Source organism: Pundamilia nyererei, unplaced genomic scaffold, assembly GCF_000239375.1.
Source record: "Pundamilia nyererei isolate P.nyererei 1_Seehausen unplaced genomic scaffold, PunNye1.0 scaffold00569, whole genome shotgun sequence".
Classification (NCBI taxonomy): domain Eukaryota; kingdom Metazoa; phylum Chordata; class Actinopteri; order Cichliformes; family Cichlidae; genus Pundamilia; species Pundamilia nyererei.
In genome coordinates, this window is record NW_005187970.1 from 62,881 (window position 1) to 90,742 (window position 27,862).

General features: G+C 38.2%; 1 protein-coding gene across 1 annotated transcript in view; it reads right to left on the reverse strand.

Annotated features, from left to right (window-relative positions):
- Positions 1-27,862, reverse strand: part of lrfn5a (leucine rich repeat and fibronectin type III domain containing 5a) — a 101,023-nt gene that overhangs the window by 16,051 nt on the left and 57,110 nt on the right. The window contains exons 3-8 of the mRNA XM_005754454.1: positions 6,632-6,856; positions 6,270-6,398; positions 6,004-6,184; positions 4,229-4,384; positions 3,173-3,429; positions 995-1,462 (exon numbers count right to left, since the gene is read on the reverse strand). Of these exons, the coding sequence (XP_005754511.1) occupies positions 995-1,462; positions 3,173-3,429; positions 4,229-4,384; positions 6,004-6,184; positions 6,270-6,398; positions 6,632-6,828 (1,388 nt within the window). The 5' untranslated portion in view covers positions 6,829-6,856. The remainder of the gene's footprint in view (positions 1-994; positions 1,463-3,172; positions 3,430-4,228; positions 4,385-6,003; positions 6,185-6,269; positions 6,399-6,631; positions 6,857-27,862) is intronic.

Genomic DNA, 27,862 nt, shown 5'->3' on the forward strand with positions numbered 1-27,862 from the left:
ATTGATGTACGTGTAGGGATTAGTAGCGATAGGAAAGAGATTTCCCTATGGAAGCTTGAGGTGTTTGCTAATTCCCTCCCCCCCCTAATTTACTGGAGTAAATATTTGGCTCAAATAACAATCATTCCCTGTGAGACTGATCTAATCTGTGTAATCCTGTGCAAACAACAAAAGTCAAGAAAGGCCAGCAGAGCCCTCGCCGTCAAGGCCATCCTGTTTGAGTCAGCAGGCTGGACTGTTTTGTGTTAGTTTGCGAGATTGTCAAACACTCTCATGTTTCTTTGCTTTCCATCCTCGTCTCATATCCTTGTTAGTCTAACTTGCCCCGATATGAACTTTTTGTCTGTCCTGTAAGGGAGTAAATAAAGACGGATTATCTGTGCATATGCTCTGATAAAAAACAAGCTTATTGTCTTCCACTTTAGGATTAATTATGCAAATTTCAGACAAGGAAGTGTGTAGGTTGAAAAAAAAAAATCCCAGTGAATACATAATCATTTTCATGATCAAACAGAATTGGCAAATACACATTTTTTGTTTGTTTTTTTGGGTATTTTAACCTAGAATTTCCATGGTCATGGCCTCGGTTTGCCCATGTGCATAAATCTCACTTACCTTCAAGCTCATGCAGAGACTTCATAGTGACCTTACAACTCCCATATGTATCCCTTTCACGGCCAGCATTCTTTCTTCGTAGTGCCCCAGTAGCCCACTTGGAGTGGCCTAATAACTCCCTTATAGTCACCTTGCAGTGCCAATATATCAGCCTTGTAGGTATGCCAGTGCCCAGATGCCTTACATTCTCACTTCTCTCCAGCTGTTCCACTTGTATTTCGAGTGAAAACATTTTCCAAGAGGATTATTAAAGTTAGATCTATTCTGATGTAATTTGATCTATGCTGCTCAAGCTTGGCTCATTCTCTCAGTAGGCCACATCATATTCAATTTCTCACTCTGTGTAATGAATGTTATGCAGTGATGCTGTTAAGATTACCTGTAAACCAGTGAGTCATCCTGGCTTCCGTTATACTGTATCTGGAACATCCGAATTCCTGGTATATTCCTCTGGAAGTTGAACTTGATCAGTGCAGTTGATGACGTGGCCTCAGCTGTCACCACCCTCTTATCCACACCACTCTTCACATCACCAGTCACGTTGCTCCCGTTGGCGCCGCCTCGGGTTGACGTGGAAATGTCCGACGATCGCGTGTCAGACTCCTGGATGTTGTTTGTGTTGTTGGAAATGTGCGGGAGTTTGATAATAACCAAATCCACTGTTTGGTGAGCCTCGCCGGCGGGGTTGGAGGAGATACAGGTGAACGAGCCAGTGTCTTGCACCTTACTGATGACAATGTCCAGAGTCCCGTTAGCGTAGACAAGTGTTCTGGAGGAATTAGAGACCAGTTTACCCTCAGGAGAGATCCAGTGAATGGCTGGCTCTGGGTCACCTCTTGCCTTACACCTTAAAAGACAGAAAACCAGTGAAGTGAAACTTGAAACAAGACAGCACAGGGACAACAGTACAGTAGAAGCAAATCTTAATGCTTAATGGTTTCTGGAATCCTGCTACTTTTCCTCTAAGACTTGGGTGAAAAGTAAGAGGCTGAAACTTATCTACTATGTTGACAGAGCACATTTGAATTAGAGTACAAATGATAGCCTTTGTACTACAGTTTCTACAAGGTTTCTGGGTCAATAAAATTATTATAACTCAATGCTGACATTTAAAAATTCCTTGTCTTGGTGTAAAATTAGTAAGTTAAGATACTAAAAAAGTAGTTATTAAATTTTTTTGTGTCATAGTTCATAGCTCTTTTGAGACAGAGATCCAAATAAACAGCCAGAAATGGTATCAATCAGTCAAATTTTATAGCTTAATTCGTGTCTCACATGCTATAAACCAAAAAGGAAGAGTCAGAAAAAAACAATGTTCATAATATTCTATTTCATCAAACAAAAAATGGTTTCGCAACAAAGCAGACTCAATTTGAAGGATTCAAATTAGAAACAATCAAAGTGAGGAGCATGTTTGTCAGGGTAATTTAGCTTTCCCCTTTTCTGCAGATAATTACAATTACTGTGAAGTGCTTCAAAAGTTATAGAATAAGAGCTAACAAAAATCACATTTTTAGCTGGAGTCACACTACACATTCTCCACACATGGTTGTTAATGTTAGAAATGAACTAAAAAGGGCTCCTGGGATGTGAAGTTCATTTGAAGTGAAAAAGCGAGAAATGAAAGTGACACAAACACATACATTTAAGCTGTTTCAACCCTAACCCCAGACTTCTTAAAGGGTAAAGATATGCAAATTGCACTGTGTGTGCATTTCTTCAAATTTAATTACTAAAGATTTGTGTTCATTTGTTGACATTTTCTACCAAAGGTTTTTAAAGTTAATTGGTAATTATGTGACAGCGCACCTCAGATGTTGCAGAGGAAAACTTGAGTGGTGAAAAGTGTGTAAAATAATTCCCCCATTTTTAAAAGCAACAAAAAATGGTCACTCTTTTGAGTAACAATATTACTATGATAAAGTAAGTGCTGGGTATAAAAATGTGTTGTCAACACCTAATTACCTAACCATACACTTTCTCCACTTTTTCAATTTCATGAAATAAATTTGTATTGCACAAGATTACAAATGTAAATAGACTGGCCCACACTGTCCACTTATACCTTTTATATGACAATGACAACAAGATAGAATGAAAGAAAAGGGGATAATAATGTTTCACCACCAAATAATCACCATCTCTTCTGACAGAGGCTTCTTCCTGTTAGTAGAAAGTATTTCCTTCCCATATGATTGCTGGGTTTTCTCTGAATCTATTATTGTACGATCTACTGTACAATATAAAGCGCCTTGAAGCGACTGTTGTTGTGATTTGGCGCTATATTATATAAATATAACTGAATCGAATAGAAAAGCTGTTGTTGTCTTGATTTAGTTTTGTCCTGTAAAGTCTTTGGTAATATTTGTGTCTGTCACTGATGTTTTATGCGTCAGTAAGCAGTGAGGCTTTTCATATTCTTGCATGTTTGTGCAAGTCAGGTGGTTACAGGATGATGGCAAAACTGCACCACATAATAAAAACTTTACTCCCCGATTATTATTGATTTCATAACCACCATATTATGTTTAGATGCAATTCTAGCAAGAACTGATACCTGAGAGCAACTCTCTGGCCTTCAAGGACCCTCATCTCGTGAGAGTATCTGGTGATGAGTGGAGGCTCGCAGAGAAACTCCTCTTCAGGGATAGACCAAAAGTATCGGCCAGACAGGTGCTGGGGTGTGGCACACGTCTCCAGGTCATCCTCCCTGCTCAGCCTTCGCAGCCAAAGTAACTCACAGTTGCAGTGGAGAGGGTTGCCACCGAATGACAGTGCAAAAGAAGAGAGGTGCATCCCTGACGTTGCTAGAACCTGGGAGTGCATTAAAAAAATGTGAAAATTAGAACAGCAACATTTTTATAGACAATTCCACTACGTTCGGTCGAGTTTGGTCAGTTGAATGTGTGGTTCCTTGCTCCATCATAAACATAAACTACTTAATAATGAGAATTAAGAGTGCTGGAGACTTGTCCTTACATTTGACTCTAGAATACTTTGGTATACAAAGGAGCATGGTCAACTCAATGATTGCAAGGTGCCCAGGACCTGAGCTGCAAAACAAGTCCAAATAATGGGCTCTCGATTCTATGCATGACAGTTGGTATGGGGTGTCTGTGCAGATAGGCTGTGACTGGTGATCACCAAATGTGGCACTGTGCTTTATGGCCATCAATACTTCTACTCTGGACTCTTCTTTTTAGATAAGAAAGGTTTCCTTCTTTCAAATCTTCCAAACAAACCATACTTTTCACTTTCCTTGTATTTGTACTACTGCAATTTTAACATTTAACATGCTAAATAAGGGCTGCAGAGTCTGAGATGCAGCTGCTGTGCCCAGCAAAATGCACATACTAACAGTTTTTAGAGGTGGTCACACCTACTTTGATTGCATTTGATTTGCAGCTTTTTTACATTACAGTAAAATAAATTGATTTAATGATTGCACTGAAAAATAGATAAACAGCTTTAGCCTGCTGATTCACAACCTGTTTTTATTTTATTTTGCGTGAATTCCCCAAGGACTTAATTGCCTAAATACGGTGGTATTGTGTGGTAGGCTGTGTTTAATGTTTTTGATTGAATGTGGTGGGAAAGAAAATTCTAAGAATACCTGTGCTCGTTGAAAAAGTGGGTCAGGTGGTAGCTTTTGGAGTTTATTAGAGGTGACATCCAGCCGGTTTAGTTTCTGTAAAAGGGAAAAGGTTCCCTCTGGAATGTATTCCAACATGTTGTGGTCTAAACTCAGCGTGTGGAGGCTTGTCATTCGCTGGATAAATAACAGAATAAAAGAGACATTTATTATTGTTTCTTTCAATGTGGTTAATTTTTCACACATTCGATAATGATAAGGGGAACAGAGCAAGGAAACAAAATGTGTGGTGAAAAAAACCTCTTTTAAAGTTTTAAAGTTGACTATACTTAGTTACCAAGCATTACAGTACTGACATTACCTACTAACACAGGGGTCAGCAACCTTTAACACCCAAAGAGCCATTTGGACCCTGTTTCCACGCAAAAGAAAACACTGGGAGCCGCAAATACTTTTTGACATCTAAAATGTACCCAATGCACCCAATTTCCTTCGGGGTCAACCTTCAGGATCAATAAAGTTTTATTGAATTGAATTGAATTGAAAAATGAAGATAACACTGTATATATTGTTTTTTACCTTCATGTATGTGTTGCTTATGAAATCCATGAAGTGCTACAGAGAAAGTTACATTTTATTTATGTAATTAACACATTTTGAACTCTTAAAGAAATAAAACAAAAGGAAAGACACCCAGCTGAACTAAAATGATCCATGCAGCAACCAAAAACTGTTGTGAGCCGCCGCCCTTATATCGCCTTTGGGCTTTTGGAGCCTTGACCTGACTTTTAAAAAATAATTTGAAAAAAATCACTATGCTGCTAAAAAATGAAAAATAGATATTTGCAAAATTCTGCCTAGTATGTATTTTACCTGGTGTGTGGCGGGACGTGGTCTGCAGCGCCGCTGCAGGGGAGGCGAACGCAATCACGCCTTGCCGCCTTTACGTCTGTGCTATCTATGCTGTTGTGTTGGTGTGTGTCGGGCTGTGAGCTGCAAAGCTACAGCCGGCTGTATGCGTACAGCAACCGTGTGTGAAAAGTGGTCAATAAAGAGATGCTGAAAAGCATGTTCATGCAAACATCGTTGGGTCTGCTGTGATATGTTTACAATGGAATTTCTGGTCCCAAACCTCTGCGCACAGCGTCTGCAAATCGGGGCTGTATGAAGTCACTTTCATGTTTACGCAGGACTGTAAGCTGTCATCTGTGAGGCGTGAGCGGTGTTTGTCTTTAACATTGTTCACGGTGGAGAACAGCTGCTGACATAATGTGGATCCGAAGATCCATAATTGGCCTACCTGGGGTTGAAAGTCTCAATAAATGCACGGTGTATCGGCGGGTATACCGGCTTCCGCGAGTGTGATGCTTATTTTGAGCGATGAAAAAATAATAGAATATAATTTAATTTTTATATTTCAATATCACAATAATCTTCCAATTTAGAACTACAAATTAAAAAAGAACTAACATAAATAAAATATGCTTCAGCTAAATACTTCTATTTTATTTTCCCAAACCACGCGGAGCCGCACTATAAGGACTAAAGAGCCGCATGTGACTCCGGAGCCACAGGTTGCCGACCCCAGATCTAACACATCTTGGCTATCAGTGAAACTGCATATACAGTTATTGAACTGTCAACATAATGACCTCTGCTTAGTCCCAAAGCTCATTTAAGTCTAAAATAAATGCACCCACATTTTTTAAGGACTTTGCCTCGGGATGCTTTTTTTTTCCAATGCCCTCCAGCCAAACAAGCTTCAAAGTAGTGTTGCATGTTAAAGAGGTTCTAACCTGGATGGCCTCCCATGGAATAGTGTCGAGGTTATTGTAACTAAGATCCAATTCTTCTAGTGCCAGCAGGTCATTGAATGCTCCCTGGTGAATCATGACCAGTTGGTTGTTGTTCAGAATCAGGTGATGAAGCTTGGACATCCCACTGAATGTATCATTGCCTATCCTCGTCAGTCGGTTGCTGTGGGAAATTGAAGAGAAATAAAACTTCAGAGAAAACGTATAAATAAGATTTCATATTGTAAGAAATTATTTTTAGTTCATACCTGTTGAGGTGCAGGGCTCTGAGGTTTTCCAGATCAGCAAAGGCATGAGGTGTGATGTAGGAGATGGTGTTTCTGGATAATGTCAGGTCCACCAAACGTGTCATGTTTGCAAAATCTTTTCTTTTCACACTTTGGGCAAAGATGAGACAAAAATAAAATATCGTTAAAATGAGGTAACTGCCATACTAGTGACCCACATTACACTTATAAAATACAGTCTAGCGAGAGTGGCAACTCATATAACATCATGTACTGCAGTAATGCAGACGTTCTACCAGTAGAGTTTCAACAGCAGCTATCGAAGGGTTTTAATGTAAATGGTTTAGTCTCATGAGTATCGTTATTATTGATGTGACGATCACCTTGTGACAAAATTGTCAGCCAGTCGTAGCTCCACTGTATGTCTGTCAATGTTGGGTGGGACAAATAGTAGACCTTTCTTGGCACAGAGGGTTGCCAGGTTGGGTGACAGTATTTGACATACGCAGCGTTTTGGGCATATCTGTGCCCGCACAGCCATAGCGACGGCCAGCATTACACACAGTACCAGCCTTTCCATGGTTACCCCCCGTACCTGGAAACAACACCTAAAATAAATGGAAACAAGACAGACCAAGAGAGAGAAATAGAGATGTTAATGACATTTGAAATGAACTGGTCCCATCAATTGGCCCCAAACTCCTGGTTTGCAGTCACATACACTTGTTACTGCCATCTGGAGGCCATTTGGATCTGTTTGATATTTAGTAGGAAAGAAGGAAAAACTTATGGCAAAAGTAAAATGTTAAAAACAAATGGAACGTGACAAAGAAACTGAGATAAAACATGCTTCCCCATTCAAAAGTCTTTTTAAAAGGAGAAGGATGTACTTCCTCAAGCTTCTCTGTAATAATACATTATCTATCACCAACTGCACATCCTTTGATATCAACTCAAATAACTGAATGCAAAGATGTATATTAAAAGTCAAGTGTAGATATGATGATGAGTGCAGTAAGGAGACAAGTGGCTGGGCCTCTAAAAATCATCTGTGGTGGATTTTTTGTGCACGTTAAAGAATCAAGTGATCAGTCATGGTGATCAGAAAAAAAACAAAACTTTATAACCAAACATGACTATGACCACCAAACAAGAAGAGGGTTTTATTAGTCTCATTTATTGCTCAGCAGTGTTATTGTGCATGAACATGAGTGAAAAGGCACACATACTCAGTCATCATTAACAAGCCGCAGTGCTTGTAGTTAATTAGAGTGTTAGTGCGAGAGTGCAGGGTGGTCGGGGAGAGAGAGAAAATCCTCATTAATGGCAACCTTGATTTCTGGTTTGAAGGACATGGGAGAATCACCATTAAACAGATCACAGTACAAACAAGCATGCACACGCAAACATCTACGCATTCACAGAAGAACACAACACAGACATAATGAGGGTGAAACAGAAGTTGAGGATTTGTCTCTGTGAACTTTTCTCACACTTTTTATTTGAACAAAAATGCAGCAAAACAATAGAAACAACTTGTATGCTGTGTGTTCCATAATAGGTTTGTTAAGACGTTTTAAAGTTACAACTGGGAATGCTCACTCTCTCATAAGATAACCTATTATAAATAACACACCATGGCATATGTATAGGTAAACTGTTTTATTCATGGCCTGCTACTGCTTTATAAATCAAATCCAAACCAAAAAGGGAAAAATATCCCACAAAACAGATTTTTACACTCTGAGAATCCAAGAAGGGTAAAAACATAAACCTCAACCTCAACAATAACGTCTTAGTTTGGTCTGCTTTGAGAGAATTGCCCATAATATGTCATTACTTTGAAGACTGATTTGTTCCAATCAGTGTCTTTGCTGAGAAGCAGCCAGTTAGTGGAAAGGACATGAGTGCAGAATGAAACAGCAGCAGCATTTGGAGCCATTTCAACAAAAAAAAGAATTTTAAGCCAGAGTATTTGCAAAGAAAGCACATGGTACGGCCGGTTCATCTAACCAACTTGCGTAGCTGGTGTTCATACCATTACCCGAGTCCCTATGTAATAAAGGAGCCGCGCAACCGAATGTCTTGTAGAAAGCAACACGTCTCATCAGTCCTTGGATGTCATTCCCATCACTAACAAGCACACAGTGAAGGTGTTAAAATCAAAATGCTTTTTTGTTCAATTTTGCCTCCATCTGTGGTGTGAATTCATCACTGTGGTGTTCCTGCACTGCACTTCCCAGACATAGACTGTTAGTACAACCAACACTGCTCATGCTAACCTCATAGTTCTCTTGTTTATTCCAAACTGGAACCACATTTTGTTTTTGTCAGTTGTATTTTTCCTGGAGAAGAATTACAAGATCCTACCACTTCCAGTCTCTCTGTGGTGGCTTTGTTTTTGTGTATCACTGTTTTTTATTCCATTGTTATCATTTTGTTGTCATACTTAGCCTCTTCATGGTTGTTTTGCAGCTCTTATCTAATCTTATCACATCACTTTGAGGATATTTTATTGCTTTTTCCTTTGTTTTTCTTATGGGATGCAGAACATACTTAGGTTGTTCTGCATCCCTTCCTCTCTTGTCTTTTGACTGGAAAAGACAAATCTGAGCCAGGTCTTCTTGACCCTTTGCATGCCTGGGTCTGTGTCCATGTTCAGTTCAGTAATCCTTCCATGGCCATTTAATGTTGGGGTGAGTGTCAGGCTCCTGGGCTTTGGAGCACTGGCCACTACATAACCTACCTGGAGATCAAAAGTATTTTTTGTATCCTACTATTTGCAACTTTTAGAGTTTCAAACTACTGTAAATGGCACTTGTATGTTAAGACCAGAGTTTAATAAATTATATAGAGTCGTGTAATATTAACACACTACCCAGGACTGATTACAAAACCATTCACCAATCTGTAGTCTAGTTGTGAGGTCCTCTCTCTGTACTTCTTACATCTGTGTGAAATCACTGACATGAAATTTGCTACGATGTCAGAGGTCGTACAAGTCCTGTTTTTCTTTTCCTCTCTGTTTGAGTGCAGCGAAAGAAGACCAGAAAGATGGAGCAGCAGCTAAATAGATCACCGGATGACTCATATGCTCTGGTGCTACAGAAAGAGCAAGAGAGTGAGCGAGAGACAGCTCTTGACCTTTCTGACACGAAAGCAGATATCACCTCATTAATTACTCTGAGAAATGACTGTAATGAGAATGAACGAGTAAGACAGAGAAATGGAAAGGAAACGGGGAGAATTATCAGAGAGAGTGAGGAGGAAAAAAAGAGCGATCAGAGAGCCAGCTAATTAAAATGAGTGCTGAGGTGTGAAAGAAAAAGGGGGAGAGGGACGAATTTCATTTAGAGAGAGGAGACGAGGCAGGATAGATGAAGAGGACGTTGTTCTGTCACGCTTTGTATGCGATATGCAAACCGTAAAGCCATCCGCTACACAGGAGGGATAAGGTTATATGTCACACACATATAAAAGTGAGCATTTCACCAGCACTGAACTTAATTTTCACACAAACTCTTCTTCACTCGCAACCTGATGTAGCTTGAGGTGACATGTAGGACCACTGGGATCAAATGGAATGGTGAATTAACCAAAGGGATTATGGGTAAGGAAGACAAATTAAGCTCTGTTTGCAGCGATGTGTAAAATACGATTCTGTTTCACACATGTGTGCAGGCTGCTTTATCCACTTCTTTGAAATCCATCCACCCTGTTCCCCCGAAGGTCTCCCATAAAGCCAGTTTCACCCCTGGCTTGCTCACTGATGAACAACCGGCTTCCCCGGACAGCTCAAATGGATTCTCCACACGCTCCATATACTGAAACTGATCTCGGGCTGCATTCAAATCTCACAGGGATAACCAGAGGCACAACTTGGCAGTTAAGAGTGGTGGCTTGGAAGTATTCACACATTCAAACTTCTTTGAAGCTGCGGAGAAGCCACCATTGAAGATTCTTTGAGTGTTTTTTTTCCTCCTGATGAGCTTTTTCACACATCCAATAAGCGAGTGATACAAATGTGATCATGCACTTTATGGTAAACCATTTAAATGTCACCTTAGCAAATTCTATTCTCAACAAACTAATTCAACCCCCCAACGCTTTACCACGACCACACAGTTATTAATACGCAATATAATAATAATAGCAATAAGCACAAGCATACATGCTGACAACAACTTCAACCACTTGTATAGGTTATGTCATAGGGTCAAACAAAGGTTCAACAAAGTTTCCCCGCAGAAATCTAAATCAGACCTTAGACTGCCCATCATTTGAAGCTTGCACGTAAAGTAGGAACTAAGCGCCTAGTCTATTTCTCCAGTGACTTACCACAAAACCTGGCTAAATTTGCAAAAGTGATGCACAAAAGATGAAAGTTAAAAACTACCTGCGATTATTTACAGTGACTCATTAAATAAAACAGCACCTGTTCTGCTGGTATTCATCTCTGAGTGACTGTTGTAAGTCGAGAGCTCGTAGCAACAATCTTTACCGCGTGACGTGGATGTAGCATCAGAAGTAGGAAACTACTCTGACAATCCTAAAGTGTCATCCAGTGGTTTTGCAGGGCTCTTTACTGAGGAGTGTAAGGTAGTTTACTACAGCACTTGTTGTGTTGAAATAGATTATTTATGTCAGTGTTAGGAAAACCCTTCACGCGTTTAAGGGTCCTCCCACAGTCTGAGAGGACTGGGCTCTTGTTGGTGAGAGTGACATTTGTTTACTGCGAAGTATTCTTCCTGACAGCAAAAAATACACTGAAGCTTACAACCTCCAGATATTAAAGCGATATAGAAAATTAGATTACCGCAAGGACTACATTTAAGAACATTAAGCATTAGTTCAGGTGCATCTCAATCACCTATTAGGGAAAATAACATGCAAAGCTCAAGCTAATCTATGACATTACAATAAAGCTGTTGATTTTGTATCATTTGCAGATAATGAGTCTCGCATTTTAGTTATCTATGGCTTATAACTCACCTCATAGTTCTTCAAAAAAGTAAGTGCAAGATGTTATATCACAGGCCTTTCCTGAATGTTTTCGTTCATTTGGAATATCCCTGAGTTATTATAACTGAAGTATCTTATGATGTACCCCAGTTTTAAAAGTTTCCCTTGTGGTGTAAGATCAACATCAGATATTATAATGAAATCCTTTCAGTGAATTTGTTGCTGTTACATGTGTTAGTTATCGTAAATGCACTTTATACAACTCGCCTCGTTCCCCCATTCATACAAGCACTTTTTCTATGTTTTTTTCCTTTCTATTAAAGTGCTTTTATCTAACTTTCATACACATTCACACTCTGATGGATGCATCAGTGAGCGACTTGGGTTTAATATCTTGCCCAATATTTGGAGCAGTCAGACATTGAACTACCAACCTTCCAGATTAGTCGATGACCTGCACCACCTCAGACAGCCACCAGGTAAGAACAAGCAAGCATTTTTTCTTTGATCTGGATGAATTCACGTTTTTAATCATTTAAAGTTTTCAAGCTGACTCGAGGATGACAAAAAAGAGAGGTTGACTTCAGAGTTGTTCTGTAGCTTTTAACCACATTGCATCAGATTATTGACACAGAAATGATCACATTTAATTTTCTGTTTTTTTCAGCACATTAAAGAGAATATAGCCCAGCAGATTCTACCCTACTTTTGAAGTTTCCAACTAAAGTAACAGCCCCAAAATCCAGCAAGACATGTCTTCAGAATGTAATTCAAAATAATAACCTTGAACTCTGTGGATAAAAAACGTGTGAGAATTTTTGTCCTAAACACTAAACGAGAAGGATTTTTCTTTTTTAAAGGTTTTATTTTAGCCTCTTCTAAACTGCAATTCAGCTTCAACCCTACCGAATGGGATGCAACAGAAATAAAGCAAAGCATTGTATCCACTTTAATATTTACTGATGGGCCATGCTCGGAAACTTTCTAAAAGTGGCTGCGGGTCAATAACATAACCTTGTACAGGAATCACCAGGGTGGAAAGGGTTAAAGTGCTCGTAGATATTGCCACTGGGAGCTCATGTGACACGATTGAGAGCTCCCGAGCAGTTAATATGTGGACCCTGTGTTTTCTTTAGCTCGGCACAAGACATGAGCCATACACACTAAATGACAATAAATGCAACTTATTTGTGGTTATTGTGTCAGATCGAATCAAAAAAGATTTGTTGTGTTTCGTGTGTTCTTTTTTGACTTGGAAAAGCATGTTGGAAAAAAGCTCCCACTTCCCTGTTAATTTCACTCATTAATGCAACTAAGCACTTGCAGGAAATGCACCCACCTATTAAAGAAGGATCTGGGTCAATCGACACAAAATTTAAGCTAAATGCAACAACATCCAGCACTAGTGTTTGCATGCTCACAGACTTTAACAGAATTAAAGCTTGTAGGTTATACTTGTTGCTGGAAATACCTTTCAGCTCCTGTTTTTCATTTTGTCAATCAAATTAATAGCTTACATGGTCTTCTGTGGCTACAAGCCTGCACCTTTCATGGCTTATACCAGCATCTAATGCATAACAAAATGCACCAATGCCCAGACCACTTAAAGCAAGGGTGTCCAAACTTTTTTCACTGAGGGCCACATACATAAAAATATAGGAGGGGCTGGGCCACCTACTAGAAATTAGGTATATAACCTTAACTTTAGTGTATTAAAGTTAGAAAAATCACTTAAAAGTGGTCAAATATTTTATATTGTTGAATATAATTAAAGACAAAACTGCCTTCATCACAGCTTTCCATAAATGGATCTTTATTGATTTATCCAGAAAAAGCTTTGGTAGCTCATTCTCAGAACAGCAGCCTCAGATTTCTTCTTAGAAGATTTACAGCACAGAGACAAAAAACAATAAAGGGGAAAATGGGACGGGTACATTTCAAGCTTGTTATTTAAGTTATTAGGCTTAGCAACACACCTATTAACGTTCGTTTGAAACGATTATCAACATTAACAGACTGAACTGGACTTAATAACAGCAGTGTATATAATTTTAGTAAATTATTCTGGTGAGTATCAGCTGCGCTGGGTATGTAATTCGGGCCATCCAGCTGCGGTGCTGATCGTACGCTACTCGTGCCAAAAATCCGGACAAATGTTACTTGATCAAGGAGCAAATCTGCATCAGATGAGATCAGCTGACTACGTGTGCGTGCGCTGTGCACAGCGGTGTGTACTCTGTGTGTTAACAAGAAAAACGCATATAAGAAAGTTCTGCGCAAAAGCAGGGTAGTGACAGAATTGATGGGCATTATTGATATTTGAAGCATGTGTACCTGCACATGCATGCTTATTAACAAACGGGTACTGTGGAATATATTTTTTACTCACCTAAAGCGCTCATGCTCTCGTCCACTCCCCGCAAAAGAATTAGCAGCTGTGCGGTGTCTGTGGCATCAGTGCTCTCATCACATGCGATGGAGTAAAAATCAAAAGCACAGCTTCATCAGACAGTTGCAGTTTAATGTTGGCTGACAAGTCTTCAGTGCGTCGCACAACTGTATCTCTGGACACGCTGACGTTGTTGAAGTCCTGCACTTTTTCCGGGCACATTATTTCAGTGACTTTAACGAGGCCGTGTTTTATGAGGTCTCCATCTGAAAAAGGCTTGCCATGTCTTGCGATGAGTTGGGCGACCTCATAGCTGGCTATTGGAGCCTTTTCCTGGACAATTTGAGCACGAAAAAAATACTGTTGCTGACCCCGCAGGAGAGCTACCATTTGCTTTAATTTCTGCTCTCGCTCAGCACCAGTGTAGGATGCATAGGCCTGATATTTGGTTTCATAATGAGGTCGTACATTATACTCTTTCATAACTGCCACAGTTTCAGTGCAGATCAAACAGACACACTTCCCCTTGAATTCTTTGAAGAAATATTGACTCTCCCACCGTGTCTGAAATTTTCTGCATTCACTTTCTACCTTTCGCTTCTTTGGTTCTGCCATGTTTAGTAACTTGGGGTAAATTTCTTCTGTGATTGTCCTTTTTGGTGGAGCAACTGCCTTGATCAACAGCAGCTCCCCATGATGTTAAAACTAAGAAGTGCAATACACTCAAGCAAAAGTTGATGTGTGGCCATATTCTATTCTATTTATGAAATTACTTGTGGGCCAATTAAAAATGGCCCCGCGGGCCGGAGTTTGGACACCCCTGACTTAACGTAACCTGCTGGCTTTGTGTTCTCTCTCCTGCACCGTTTGCTTTGTTTTTCTGTGCGTCCACTGAAGTAAACCTTATGCTTAAGCTAATGGTTTACTCACTTGAACAACAGGGGTCAGCAGCTGCCTAAATACATCACAATTACTCTTTATTCAATTAGTACACTGTGAGAACGTAGCGCTGAGTAGGCCTAAACACACACACACACAGGAAAATGAATCCCAGCCGCACCAAGACTTAAGTCTAATCTGTATGCATGCTTTGCATTTAAAACAGATACTCGATACCTTCTGTGTACATACAGACACACATTAATTATAATAGTGATAGATTTGCTAAAGATTCCACTTAATAATTTTAAAAATATCAACCTAACCTAAAAATGTGTTAAAACATTCTTCAATTAACCTTTTCATCTCAGTGGTCAATGTGCAAAAAACAGGCTTTATCAATCACTAAAATACAAACTACCACTACTTGTGGTGATGCATTTATCTGAGAAGCCTGTTGGTACTAGTATGAGCTGAGCTGAGCAGTGAAGCAGGTTTAACACCATAGTTCCCACAAACACTATCCTGAAAAGACTGTTAGAATGCATAACTTGAACAAAGAAAGGTTGTAAAATAAATATTTTTTATATACTGTAAAGAAAAAAAAACAATAAGACCAACTTATATCAGGATTGAATGGAGTGCCACCTTTGCAGGTAATATTCAGGTTGACCATTTTAATCCATAATTGTATAGTTAAGCTTAATATTTTGGTATTGGGATAAGGACTAATCTGTGTAACAACAGTCATGGAAACTAGAGTATAAATGTTCATAAATAATATGGAGCAGGTACAGTTTTCAACTGCGAATACCTAAAATTACCTAAAAAACAAAAAAACAAATGCCGCTGGATACTCGTTACTACTGCAACAGTGTTCAAGAAAGGGATGTATGCTTCTGTTTGCAGCAGGTGAACACATTGTGCAATCCATTTTTTATACTTCTGGTCTTTGTGGCATTTAAAAAACGTGAGTTTTGTTTATAAATATCTCTCATTCCCAGCTATATGTATTACCAGAACAACTGCTGGTTAGGAAAGGGATTTACTGAACAGTCTATTTCAGTCTCTCCACCTCACTTTATACTGAATTCATTCTTCACATGCATGTTTTCATTGCATTAAGGATGAAAAATCCTCCTTAAGCCTGCCTCCTGTCCTGCATCACAATCTCCGCTTCATGACAGAATTGGATTTAATGGTTCAAATCAAACCAATCAAAGGCAGATACAGCCAGCTGGATGATTTATAGGAGTACACGAGCTGCCCGAAATTCAAGATGATCACCGCCAAGGTCATTCTGGTAGGAGTGGAACGTGAAAACACACACATGTCCAAAAGCCATAGGCTACACACTGATGTGGAAGCATGTTTAATGCATGCACACAGAAATGTATACTAGATGTACTATCCTGAGACATGTATTGATTTTAGATTCAGTTATAAATGCACTGGCTTCTGTTTTTGTATGACTGAGAACAGAAGAGAAGCAGTAAAAGGAAGAAAGCAGTGAGACAGTAAGATTTGTAACATGAGATCTTGGTGGTTTGGTGCTTTAAGTGCCTGATTCATGGAGAAGCTGTGTAATATCTGGTCTACAATTCTATTTCTGCAACATTGCATCACACCACTATTTTTCAAGAGACAGCAAAGTACATCTATCACTGAATGGATGCACCCTCATGTTCACAATACACTTTCTATGCTATAAAATCTGTCAAAATGCACACAGATGCATACATCAAAGCGGCTGAAGACACTGTGTAAAACTGTCTCAGCTCATTGTTTTATGAGGTATCAATGACTTTTGGTGACTGTGGTTTAGATTAGAATGCATTCTGTATTAAGATAAAATCTTGAATGAGGCTAACTGTAACTGGAAAGCTAATTGGATTGTTCACCGCATATTCAGAACAAAATACGTCAGAAATTGATCCCAGAAGATGAATCCCACTCACATTGGTGATGTCCTGAATTTTTCGAATCTGATATGTTAAACCATCGTTTTACTCATTTATTTCACATGCAGATTAAAATTTTGCATTTGAAATGATAAAGCATCCCATGGATTGCCTTGATTTTCACTGTAGTATACTTAGGTGATCCTTGGATTTAGATGTAGCATCAGGATTGGGCCAAGTATGTACAACATTTTAAAACATAAAAACATCCATAAAAGAAATGAGACTGTCAAAATCCTCAGTTGTACTTTTTGTTGGCAATGTCTGCAATTTAACATTTTGTGATTTAGCACAGTGATTTATTTAGGGTGTTTTTGTTTTGTCATCCTAACAAAAAATGTTTTTATTCCATCAATTCACAGGAAACACTTTAAAACCTCTAACATGTGTTAAAATAGTCGAGAATGTTCAAAACAAACAATTTATTTTCAGTACACCCAGTAAAAATCTAGGCTTTCACAATATAAAAACAATAATGGTTCCTAAATGCCCAGAGCTACTGTATGTGTAATGCAGGGTTGGTAAATAATAATTGCTATTTATGGCTGTGAGTATAGCTCGAAGGCCTTTTGGTGATCTTCTGCAAAGCTCTCTTAAGATTAACAAGCTTTGTTTCTGCTGGGCATCATTTTTTCTGAGTGCATGCAACAGGTGAATAAAAGAAGCATTTATGACTCATAGTCACAGGATGAAAAGTGACTGAGTCTCCTTTGAAAAGCATTCCCTTGATTTTGAATAAAGGCAGTTTGGAGACCGGTATGAAGAATTTTCTCGAAAAATATTCTCTGTACTAGTGCAGCACACAGATGAGGGTGCTTTTAGATTAAAATTGTGAATACATATGATAACAGAACGATGTGGATTGAAGCAAAGAAGGGCTCACTTCAATTTCATCAATTTATATTTAATACCTGCTTTCCTGCTCATGGCCATGAGGTCTAGCTCAATTGGAAATTCTTAACCTTGAGAACAAAATTCCTGGTTGTTTAATTTTAATTAACAATCCTTCCAAAAATGTAAGGCTTAAAAGACTCATTAATAGCTTCTGCCTAATCAAAACTGCAACAGTGCATAAATAACAGCCTTAGATTAAGGTGTTTACTTTTACGCTGAAATAAAGAGTACCATTTATCTCACTGTCATCTAAATTTTTATATCACATACCACACGCATCCCATACTTGAAGCACAGGTATGTATGTTTCTTTCATTCTATTAATCTATACCACCTTTACAGATGCACCTCATTTTCATATACTCGTACATGTATATATGAGAAGAAATTAGAAGGACACACCTAACATATCTAAACTCTCTTATGTATGTCCCTTTACTGTGACAAGTCCCACCCAATATAGTTAAAATGAGAGCCATTACCAACTTTTGGAAGATTGGCAAACCAAGAGAAGGGAAGCATCTGCTGCCTACAACTATGACTTTCTGTTACATTCAAGCAAGCACACGTAAAAAAAAAATTAAGGATATTTTAACCTACAAAATGGCACAAAGGAAATATAGACAAAAAAGTGTCGACAATATTGGAGGGAGAGTGGATATTTGAGGATTCAAGAACAAGGGTGATGTGCAGAGCTGTAGTAACTACAGAGGGATAAAGCAGATGAGCCATGACGCGAGGCAAGAGAGGTGACAACAGTGAGCAGCAGCATGGCTTCATGTCGAGAAAGAGCACTACAAATGTGATGTTTGCTTTGAGAGTGTTGTCGGAGAAGTGTAGAGAAGGTCAGAATGAGCTGCACTGTGTCTTTGTAAATGTAGAGAAATCACATAATAGGGTCCCAAAAGACGAACTGTTGCACTGTCATGAGTGGCAGATAAATTTGGTGAGGGTTGTGTAGGACATGTATGAGGATAGTGAGACAGTGATGAGACTTGAAGAGGTGGAGATATGATTTGGAGAGAAGAGGAATGAGTTCAAATACCTGGGGTCAACAATACAACGCAATCAACTATGCACAAGAGACGCAAAGAAGAGAGCGCCCTCCATCCACTCCCCCCACTTAGGAAACCTGCTATGATTTATGGTTTGCAGAAAGTGGCATTAACACAAAGGAAACAGGCAGAGATGGAGATGGAGAGTTAGAAAGGAGTATATCACAGGGACAGCTCACGTTGAGCAGTTTGGATATCCTGAACAAAGGGCGGTGAAAATGGAGCTCCCAGGCAGGAGAAAAAACTCAGAGGAGGTTTACAAATGTAATGATAGAGGATAGAGAAGACTGGAGTGACAAAGGTGGATGCTTTGGACTAAAATGGAAGCTAGATTAAATTCAAATTAAAACCAAGTAGGTTGTTATGGTGTAACATTTATTTCAATATACAAAAACATTTTTAAAAATGTGTCTTTCTCAATATTAATACTGATACATGCTTAATTAGAAAATAGTCGCGTGTCAGTAATACACTTTTATTGCTAAAAAAATTATGTACTGTAAATGTCTTAACCCTGTTTAGACGGTTGGAAGTCAATATGGCAGCAAAGTGAGTGCACACTTACAAGCAAACTGAGCAAAACCAGAAGGAATGATAAACTTAACCAGCAGGGTTATTTTACAAGCAAAATGTTGCGCTGTTTCTGACATAAATAAATGCAAAACAAGTGAATCGACCCCTTCTGCAAAAGGAAGTGGGATTACTGAGATGAATTTGAAGAAACTCGGAGGGGGAACGATACACAGAAAGGGTTTATTTTCATAATTAGGTCTCTAGGGTGAAAAAAGTATTAATGGTGAATTGGAAAGGGGCAATGAATATTTTATTTAAGCACTATAAATTGGGTCAGCCTCCTTTATATTAGAATAAATGAAAGATAGAAACTGGCAGTAATGGATTCAAATACAGTACTATGGTAAGTAGGATAACATAAAATGAAGAGAGAAAGACAAAAAAAAAGAAAGGGACAGTCTTTTTATTTAAGACATCAAAATGGCTTTAATATAGCTAATAAAAATGCATCCCAGCAAAAATTAAATAACTAGAAAAAAGTACTTAATTATGGGCTGATGTATCATTAGATTTATCTAGAAATTACAAAATATTTCTGACTAATATTCACATATTCTTTAGTATTGATGTAGAATGACTTTATTTTATGGGTTGTTTTGGGGGTATTAAAACTAATCATGAACGCACCACCTACAGGATTTCAGAAAGTTAATAATTAATAAGCAAAATGCAACACAATCATCAGAAACAGAGCAACATTAACATTTGTTTGGAGTTGTATTTCTGGCCTAATCTCTGTTTTGGTCTCCACCATTGGGTGACTGTTTAAGGAGTGAGCTCCTTTTTTCTTTGATCAAGTGCTCTGACACTATAAAAGGAAAATAATTTACTTCCAGATACATATTCACATAACCTAGCCACAAATATATACAAAGTGACATGGTGAATTGGAGTTAGTAGCAAAGTCATATTGTAGCAGTCTTTTGTAGTGTCTGAGAGCACCGTGTGCACAACTAGCGTTTTTAGTTTAGAGAAAATCACAGTCAAAGTTTTGCTCAGTTTTCTTTCTCCATATATTTTTATATAGATAGCTTAAAATGCACAGCAACGCTAACAAAACTGTTTTATTGATCACAGGAATCTGTTCAAGCTTAACACAATGAACACATTTACCCGACTAGCTGCGAACACCATCTTAGTGTTACGTGTTGGCTTCCCAACAATATGCCCCATAAAACAGTCTGCTTCATAGAAGAATAAAACACTTTGTTTTACGGTGTTTAATTTTTGAGTTTCTTCTAATGTTTTAAACCGTCCAGCTTCACCTCCTGGTCAGCTGGTCCGGTAGCTGACATGGAATCACTCACAAGTGTCTGCACCAGCTGCAGAGTGTCCTGTCAAAGATGCCTAATGGACACACTTAGTTGAGAAAGCTTTATTGAACGGGACTATTTCCTCTTCCGTTACTCTAGCAACTGAAAGCATTGCAATATGAGGCATAATTTTAAATGAATGCATGGGTGTTATCCGACAGCAGCGTAGGAAACTGATCATTTCATAAGGAATAATAAAATGCAATAAAGCTGCATTTTTCATTACTAAAATGCATTGAAAGGCTGCCTAGAACACTCACACATACGTTGAACCATTCACTCACTTTTAGCAGTCACTTTTTCTCCATCATTATGTGCGTTCAGATTTCATAATTAAGTGGCTATTTGCGTATGTCGGCACTCTAATGCTAGTCTGGAAATGCCTTTTTTTGTGCCAATAAAGTACCTTTGATTTGAATGGATGAAGACAGAGCAGGGAGAGAGAGAGAAAGACAGAAAAAGGTGGGAGGATGACAAACAGTTTCCATCATCATCCTCCAGGCAAGAGGAGGCTGCACGCTTATATAAGAATACACATGCAAAACACACACACATGCATTTGAATGCGCACAACAACATTGTTTTTGTTTGTTTATATGCAGATCAGTAAATGGGGCTGGCCTACAGAGCCAGTTGTGGGAGGGCATGGCAAACATATTATGGCATTAGCTTGTAATGACACTTTGTCGGTCTGTGTGTGTGTGGTATCTGAAAATAGCCTGCATGAGAGCACAACGTGGAATGTGGAAGCATTACACTCTGGTCTCACTTATCGCATGTGCCTGTCTGTCTCTCATCTTATTTTCTACTGCACTGCACTAGTGCATTTGACAGATAAGATTGCAGAAAATGTGCATGTGTGTATTTCCCTGTGCACATGTGTGCATTTGTGTAAGGCACTTGAAAATGATAATCGAGAAGCAGTCAACTTTAGTCTTCCAAGGAATTAAAGATAAAACAGCAATATTCTTGCTGGAAAACCACAGCTTGCAAATCTAACAGAAAGGATATTTCCTAGAGGAGTAGAAGCTTCTTCTTCCCAAATTCTCCTCCGTCCCAGCACTAGGCCCTCACATCTCAACTATTGACTTTTCTCTGTGTTGGTGCAGAAGCAATCAAACAGCTACAGCCTTTAACAATCCCCAAACCAACAGCGTCTGCAGTTCTGAATGTAACCTTGAACATCAATTGCTTCATTTAAAAAAAAAAAGAATTTCATCTTAAAAGAAGATAATCAGGTTTCAGCTTATTATATTGCAAATATGGATGTGTCTCCATTCTTTAATCACATAGGGAACGAATAATAATAAATATCCAAAGCTACACCACAAAATATGTAATTGGCCACAAAGTGATTTTATTTCACCTAAGCAGTTCAGATACAGTTAATTGGTTTATGTTGATGAATAATACTTAGTATAATATGTAACTTTATTCTTTTTTTTAAGCTTTATTCCATAACAAAATTCCAAAATGGCATCTTACATGTGCAACTCTTAGTATCATATAGTATGCATGTTTCCAAGACTTTGTCAGATCTAGCAAATGAAGCTTTGAGCAAAGCTGCGATTTGGTTTTTAAATAACATCTGTGCAATGATTCGGTGTTATTTGGCAGCATAAACAAGAAAATGTTTAACCACGACTGCAAGCATATTCTACAAATGCTTAAGTGAGTTACACATTCAAGAAAGCAAATCCTCACGCTTGTATGCCTACTGTCAGAACTGTTTGTTTTGTGATTCGGTCATAGTGTGTGGTGTTTTATACTACTTTTTACCTACATGACAAAGTGGGGTAATTAGTAATGGTTACTAATGCTATTATTTATTTATTTTTTTTAGTTTGACAACACAAAATAAAAATAATCATAATTTAAGTGTATACTGAATGTCTTATTTGTATTATTTGTGTATAACCCAGTAATTACCAACATTATGTTTTCATTTATAGACATTAGTTACCTTACATCCCTGAGGGAATCAATAATACAATACTGGGATCTCTGTCAATAGTCAAACCAGCTATTGTCAGTCATCAGTGTGAAAGCTGATTGCAAATTATATCTGCCTAAATACCTCAGATTTAGTCACTGAGTTTCAGTTCTCATCTATACTTCTATGTTACCCCTATTAGTTAGGCAACATTTAAATAGATAAATAATGCCCTGCCTATATATTTTATACTTATTAGGTTGTTGTCATAGTGACACACCTCGTTTTTTTTTTTTAAATTTGATTTCTGTAGCCACACTTTGCTTTCCTGTCATCTTCATGCTGGTCTTATCTTTCACCTTATAACACATTTCTTTCTTTGACATTTTCATGACGTTCTCTTTTGCACATTTTCTGGCATGTAATCCTCGTACAGTAGAAGGTTAATACAAAAAGAATTAAGGGCAACATCCATCACACTAATTTATTCAGTCACTGCCTGATTTTAGGATTTACTTAAGAGTTAAATAGGACTGCACCTTTTGTGCTTTACTTTCTTAAAGGTTCTGCCGTTTAGTCATTTGAATAATGATTTTTTAAGGAAAGCTGAAAGCTGACAATTTAAGTTTTGTTTATGCGCAGTACCTCAGCACAAGCTATTTGGGAAAAAATGCACAAAGTAGAGTTACTTGGTTCGCTAAAAGGTATATAAAATATAAATGAAAATACAGAGCTAAAATACTTCACAGTGAGAGGTTATATAACCAATGGACTACCTAGTTTATCCTGCATCTTGGTGTTATCCAAGTTACTAAATAAAGAATGTTCATATCTCTTTTCCCCCCTGTGAGTGCAGCTGGAGGATGTACCAAAGACACAGTTTAAGTTTGAAAAAGACTATGCTAAATACTGGTCTCCAGCCAGGCCACTGAGATGTTTACTTCATGGAAAAAAGCTCTCTCACTCTTGTAATTTTTAACTAACATTCTCAATAAGAAATGAGATACAGAGAGCAAAAGAGGAGGGACGGATAGACACAAACAGGTAGGACTGTAGCGTGCAAGCAGTCTGTCGCAGTGGATATTGTATTTGTCTGTGTGGGGGCTGAGGGTGGGATAAATAATTTATTGTCATCCAAACATGAGCACACTCTTACATTATTTACATGCAGTACATTTAACACCCAATCACACAGAAACGCTAAATTTAATGTGCTCTGCATTGGGAAAAAAAGTGAAAGAGATGAAATATTAACAAATGCACGGTAAGTGTACAGCAACAAAGAGAAAGGCACAAGAAGGAAAAACGAAAGGAAGAAAGAAAGATTAAAGGTGAATCTCAGTAAAGACATGGCCAGAGGAAATCCGCCATGTGAGGAAAATATTAAACTTGCACAGACCTTTGTCTCAGTGTTTACCTTGCTCCTTGGTGTCATAGTAATAAAAATAGTAGTAGAGTACTTCAAAGTGAACAGGGGGTGAGAGTACTGTGGTCAGGTCATCTGTGGTTTTTCACTGCTTCTTTTTCCCCAAAGCTGATAGTACACAAGCAACAATTTTTAAATATAATTCCAGAATTGACTTAGCCATACAGAGACCAGCATTAAACAGGCCAGTGGTTAAATCCAGAACAATGTGGTTGTACCAGCCATTTCCCAGGTGTCAGTGTGTGTAAATGTAAAGTAGGTTTTTTAGCTGAAGGGAAAAGAAATACACTCTTTGCTCTGAAAATAGCTATCTGCTGTTTGTTGCATTTCCCAAAACCACTTCATTTAATTTCATTAAATTTAAAGATTAAAATGGTCTTAATGATGTTACAATTAATATTAAGAGTTATTCATATAGGACTTCTTTGTAACAGTTACAGAAATTACCTATGATTGATAATGCCTTATCTATATCCACCACATTTCATTATACTTTTTATAGATTTTACATTTAGATAATGGATCCCTTTAAATGATATTGGTTGATTAACATTGATATTGCCATAATTTTCTGACGTGCTCTATTTTACTTTTGGACTAAGATGCAAAAGTTGCACGGAAAAATATGAAAAGTGAGTTACAAACATCTTACAACAAGGCCTCAAGTCATAGTCGATATGCATGTATGTATGTGTGTGTGAGAGTGGATGTGCTATGTTGCCTTTAATGTGTGACAGACTTATCAAGAGCCACTGGCTAATCACTTCAGTATCTAGGTTAAATACAGATCAATGGTGTATGTGTGAGTCTCAGTGTGTCTGTTTTCATGTGTGTACATATAAAAATATGCACAAACAATCAACACTTAGACTAAATACAGCTTGTGTTTGTGCATATGCGTGCTTACATTAGCTGTGGCATAAAAATACATGCACGCCTATTTTTATACCAGGATTTATACACACTTCACAACATCTGAGAGTGTGACTAATCTAAATTTATCCATCAAAAGCTACTTGTCAGCTCACAGTCATAGAATGATTCAGTGACTGAGGTGAAAGATGATGATGATGTTTGTGTGTGCAAAAAAGACTAAGCTTAAAAATCTCACATCTTTTAGAATATATGTCAGAGATAGCCCCATAATAACTGGAGTTAACTGTTTTGTACTGTTTTTTTTATGAAGCAATCTCTCGTTACGTTTTGCCCACATTAATTAATAAAAAGAAAAATAAGTTGCTTTACCAAGTAGTTATACTTTTATATAAATTGATATAGATCAATTATATGGCCATATGCAATGGCACATACAGCTAAACAGATTGACTGACCAAAAATAAATCTTTAAAAAAATGTTTAAATAAGCATTTTCAGAAGGTTGGTCATGTGTTGTTTTGGGTTTTTTTTTTTGTCTAAGTATATTTGTTTAGATCTGATTCAACAACATCTGTGTTTACTCACTGCATCTAGCAGCTTTGATTAAGGTGAAGCAAAAAAAAATAAATCATGATTTTCCTGTGGTTTTCTGAATGTCATTCTGGGCAAGAAAAAGTAGATTTGTTATATCTGAAAATTCTCCCAAGCAACTCTTATTCATAGAGCCTAAGGTTATTAATTTTGGACTGACAGTTGGTGAGGTATTACCTATACATCTATATGCCCACAGCAACCCTTATCCATCATTAAGTTGCAATAGCATAAGGTTGACATGAGCTATGTAAGGTACGGTAAGCGATACCATTTGAGAAGTCATAATTTAACTTTTGTCAGCAAATGTATATTTTAGAAGCAGGTATTAAGCATTCTTCCTTCTTTTCATTAACTGAAACTTAGAAAATCTTCCTAGAAAGTCTTTATCTGTAGCTAATCCTGGGCTCGCATGCACACGAGGCAAGCTAAGCAAATCGGTTAGGTCGTTCCTGTCACAAACAGCCTTTTACAGGTTCTTTTGAGGGATTTCAAGCCACTCTCAGGCCACACGAGGGCTAAATGTTCTTAAATTTCTGATCTCTGACCAAATGTCTGAACATCTTACTTTCCCTTTTAGTATGAGTCCTGCCACACAAAGGAGGAGGCTTGGTTTGATCCCCATCCGATTCTTTCAGTCACTAGCAACTGCAAGTGAGAGTTGAAATGAGCCCCTAATGTTCCCTCAATGGTCCAGTAGATCCTCTGCATTACTGTTGATATCACTCCATTTCTTTTTGACTTTTGCTTGAGAATAAGAAACCAAGATACTTGAAGCAGTAAAACTGGTCTGAAAGGCTAGGCAGTGATGATTTATGTAGTGCAGCGAAGAAGGTTAAACATAGGTTCAGCATGTTTTATTTTTTTAACTTCTCCCTAAGGAAGAGCTTGGATTTATGCTTGTGGTCCAGCATAGTGTCTTTGGAGGCTGTGGCACTCAGCGGCTCCACAGTGTGGTTCTACACTGATGCTTCACCTCTGAGACTTCTCAGAAATGCAGATTATTGGCTTAGTGGCCGATTCCAAGACTTCCAAGGCTGTAGATACTCACACAGAAGTTGCATATGCCACTTAGCAACACACTCTCACCATTCAAGCTAGAGAGGTGTGGAGGTGGTGGGCTGGAAGGTCATGATAGCAAGCAGATTAAGTTTCTCTCTCCTAGGCCTTGTGGTTTTACAAGTCCATACAGTAAAAGCAGATCCATTGCAAGTGTGCCCAATGAAGTTGTGCCTCTCAGATCTGGAGTTCAGCTCAAGGAGTTCCCTACAGACAATGGTGGTTGCCTCCAGGCAGCTATGGTTAGCCTTATGCTGGTTCGAAAGCAAAGAGAAATTCAGCAGTGAAAGTGAAGCGAAGCAAGTGATGCGTCTCCAATTGGTGGTGACAGATACATCCTTGGACAGTGTGAAAGACGTACTGAATCAGTGTCCTAAAGCTACGGGAAATGCTTTATCCTTTCTGTCACTTCTGTCCATATATTTAATACATCAAGGTATTGCTAGTATGTACAGAATACAACAGTATGAGAGTGGGCCGTATAGTTGAAGCATCTCACATCGACATCCTTTATTCTCTAAGCTGTTCGCGTTCCAGCCTGGTGAATGGACACTACTAAAATGTTCACTACTAATGCTCATCGTCAGCATTTTTATCAGCACAGCAGCAGAAGACAGCATCATATTTTTATGACACTGAAAACTGTTTTTGTCCAGTGTACATCCTGCCTTTTGCCTTTCTGTCATTTTAGCTCTGGCAAACCCCAAATCCCTTAACCCTGACTAGATGATCATTACATAAACAGATTAATGAATGCAGCAAAGCAAAATAAAAAGTTAAATTAGGTATTTTTAGCTCATTCCCATCCCTTATTCCTTTTGATTCTTTGGCTGTCTTTCTTCTTCAACCATCTGCCCCATGATAGCTTTGTTAATTGCTGATGTATGTGGAAAATTTAGACAGGAGATGCTCTGCTGCTGCACATGTATGGGTGTAGATGACTTTATTCTTTAGAGAAATGTATTGTGAACTCCCTGAACGGAAAATACACTTCCTACACTTTCTTAATGAAGGAACTGTGTGTGTGTGCGTTTGTGTGCTGTAAAACCATGCATATGACAGCAAAAGCTATCAAGTACATCTTGACAGTTAAGTCTACATAGTTTGATGAATGTCAGAGTAAAAAAACAAATCATATAATAACATGAAGCTAATTAAATATGAGACTTCACGCATAATTCATCAAAGCAGAACTGAAAAGCTTCATACGGTCTTGCTACTTTCTAAATGCATCTAAACGGGCCTTTAAATTCCAGTAGCACTGCCTCCGATCTGTTTACACTTTGACAATCTGTTGTAGCAGGCATGAGAAATCTGGCCAAGGAGGCTACAGAAAACACAAAAACCAGAACACAAATCAACATAATAAGTAAAGGCAGAATTACAACTGATATTCAGTACAGGCAAGAGACCAAAGAAACCTGAATAACAGATCATTAAAAGAGCAACATCAAAAACAGTCATATTGACCAAGAGAACCTTGTCAGTATGACTGTTTCTGCCCTTTGAGCGCTGTTGAACCTATGAATTTTAGATGACGACTCTTTGGGAAACATATAAACTTGGATTTAACATCAACTTAAGTTGTGTTAAATGGGACTGAAGCACAGAGGGTTTGTACAACTTAACAAACAGACAGACATGTTCATTAATGCAGTTGAGAATGTTCCCCATTTCAGTTAAAGTACGTAAATCTTTTCCAA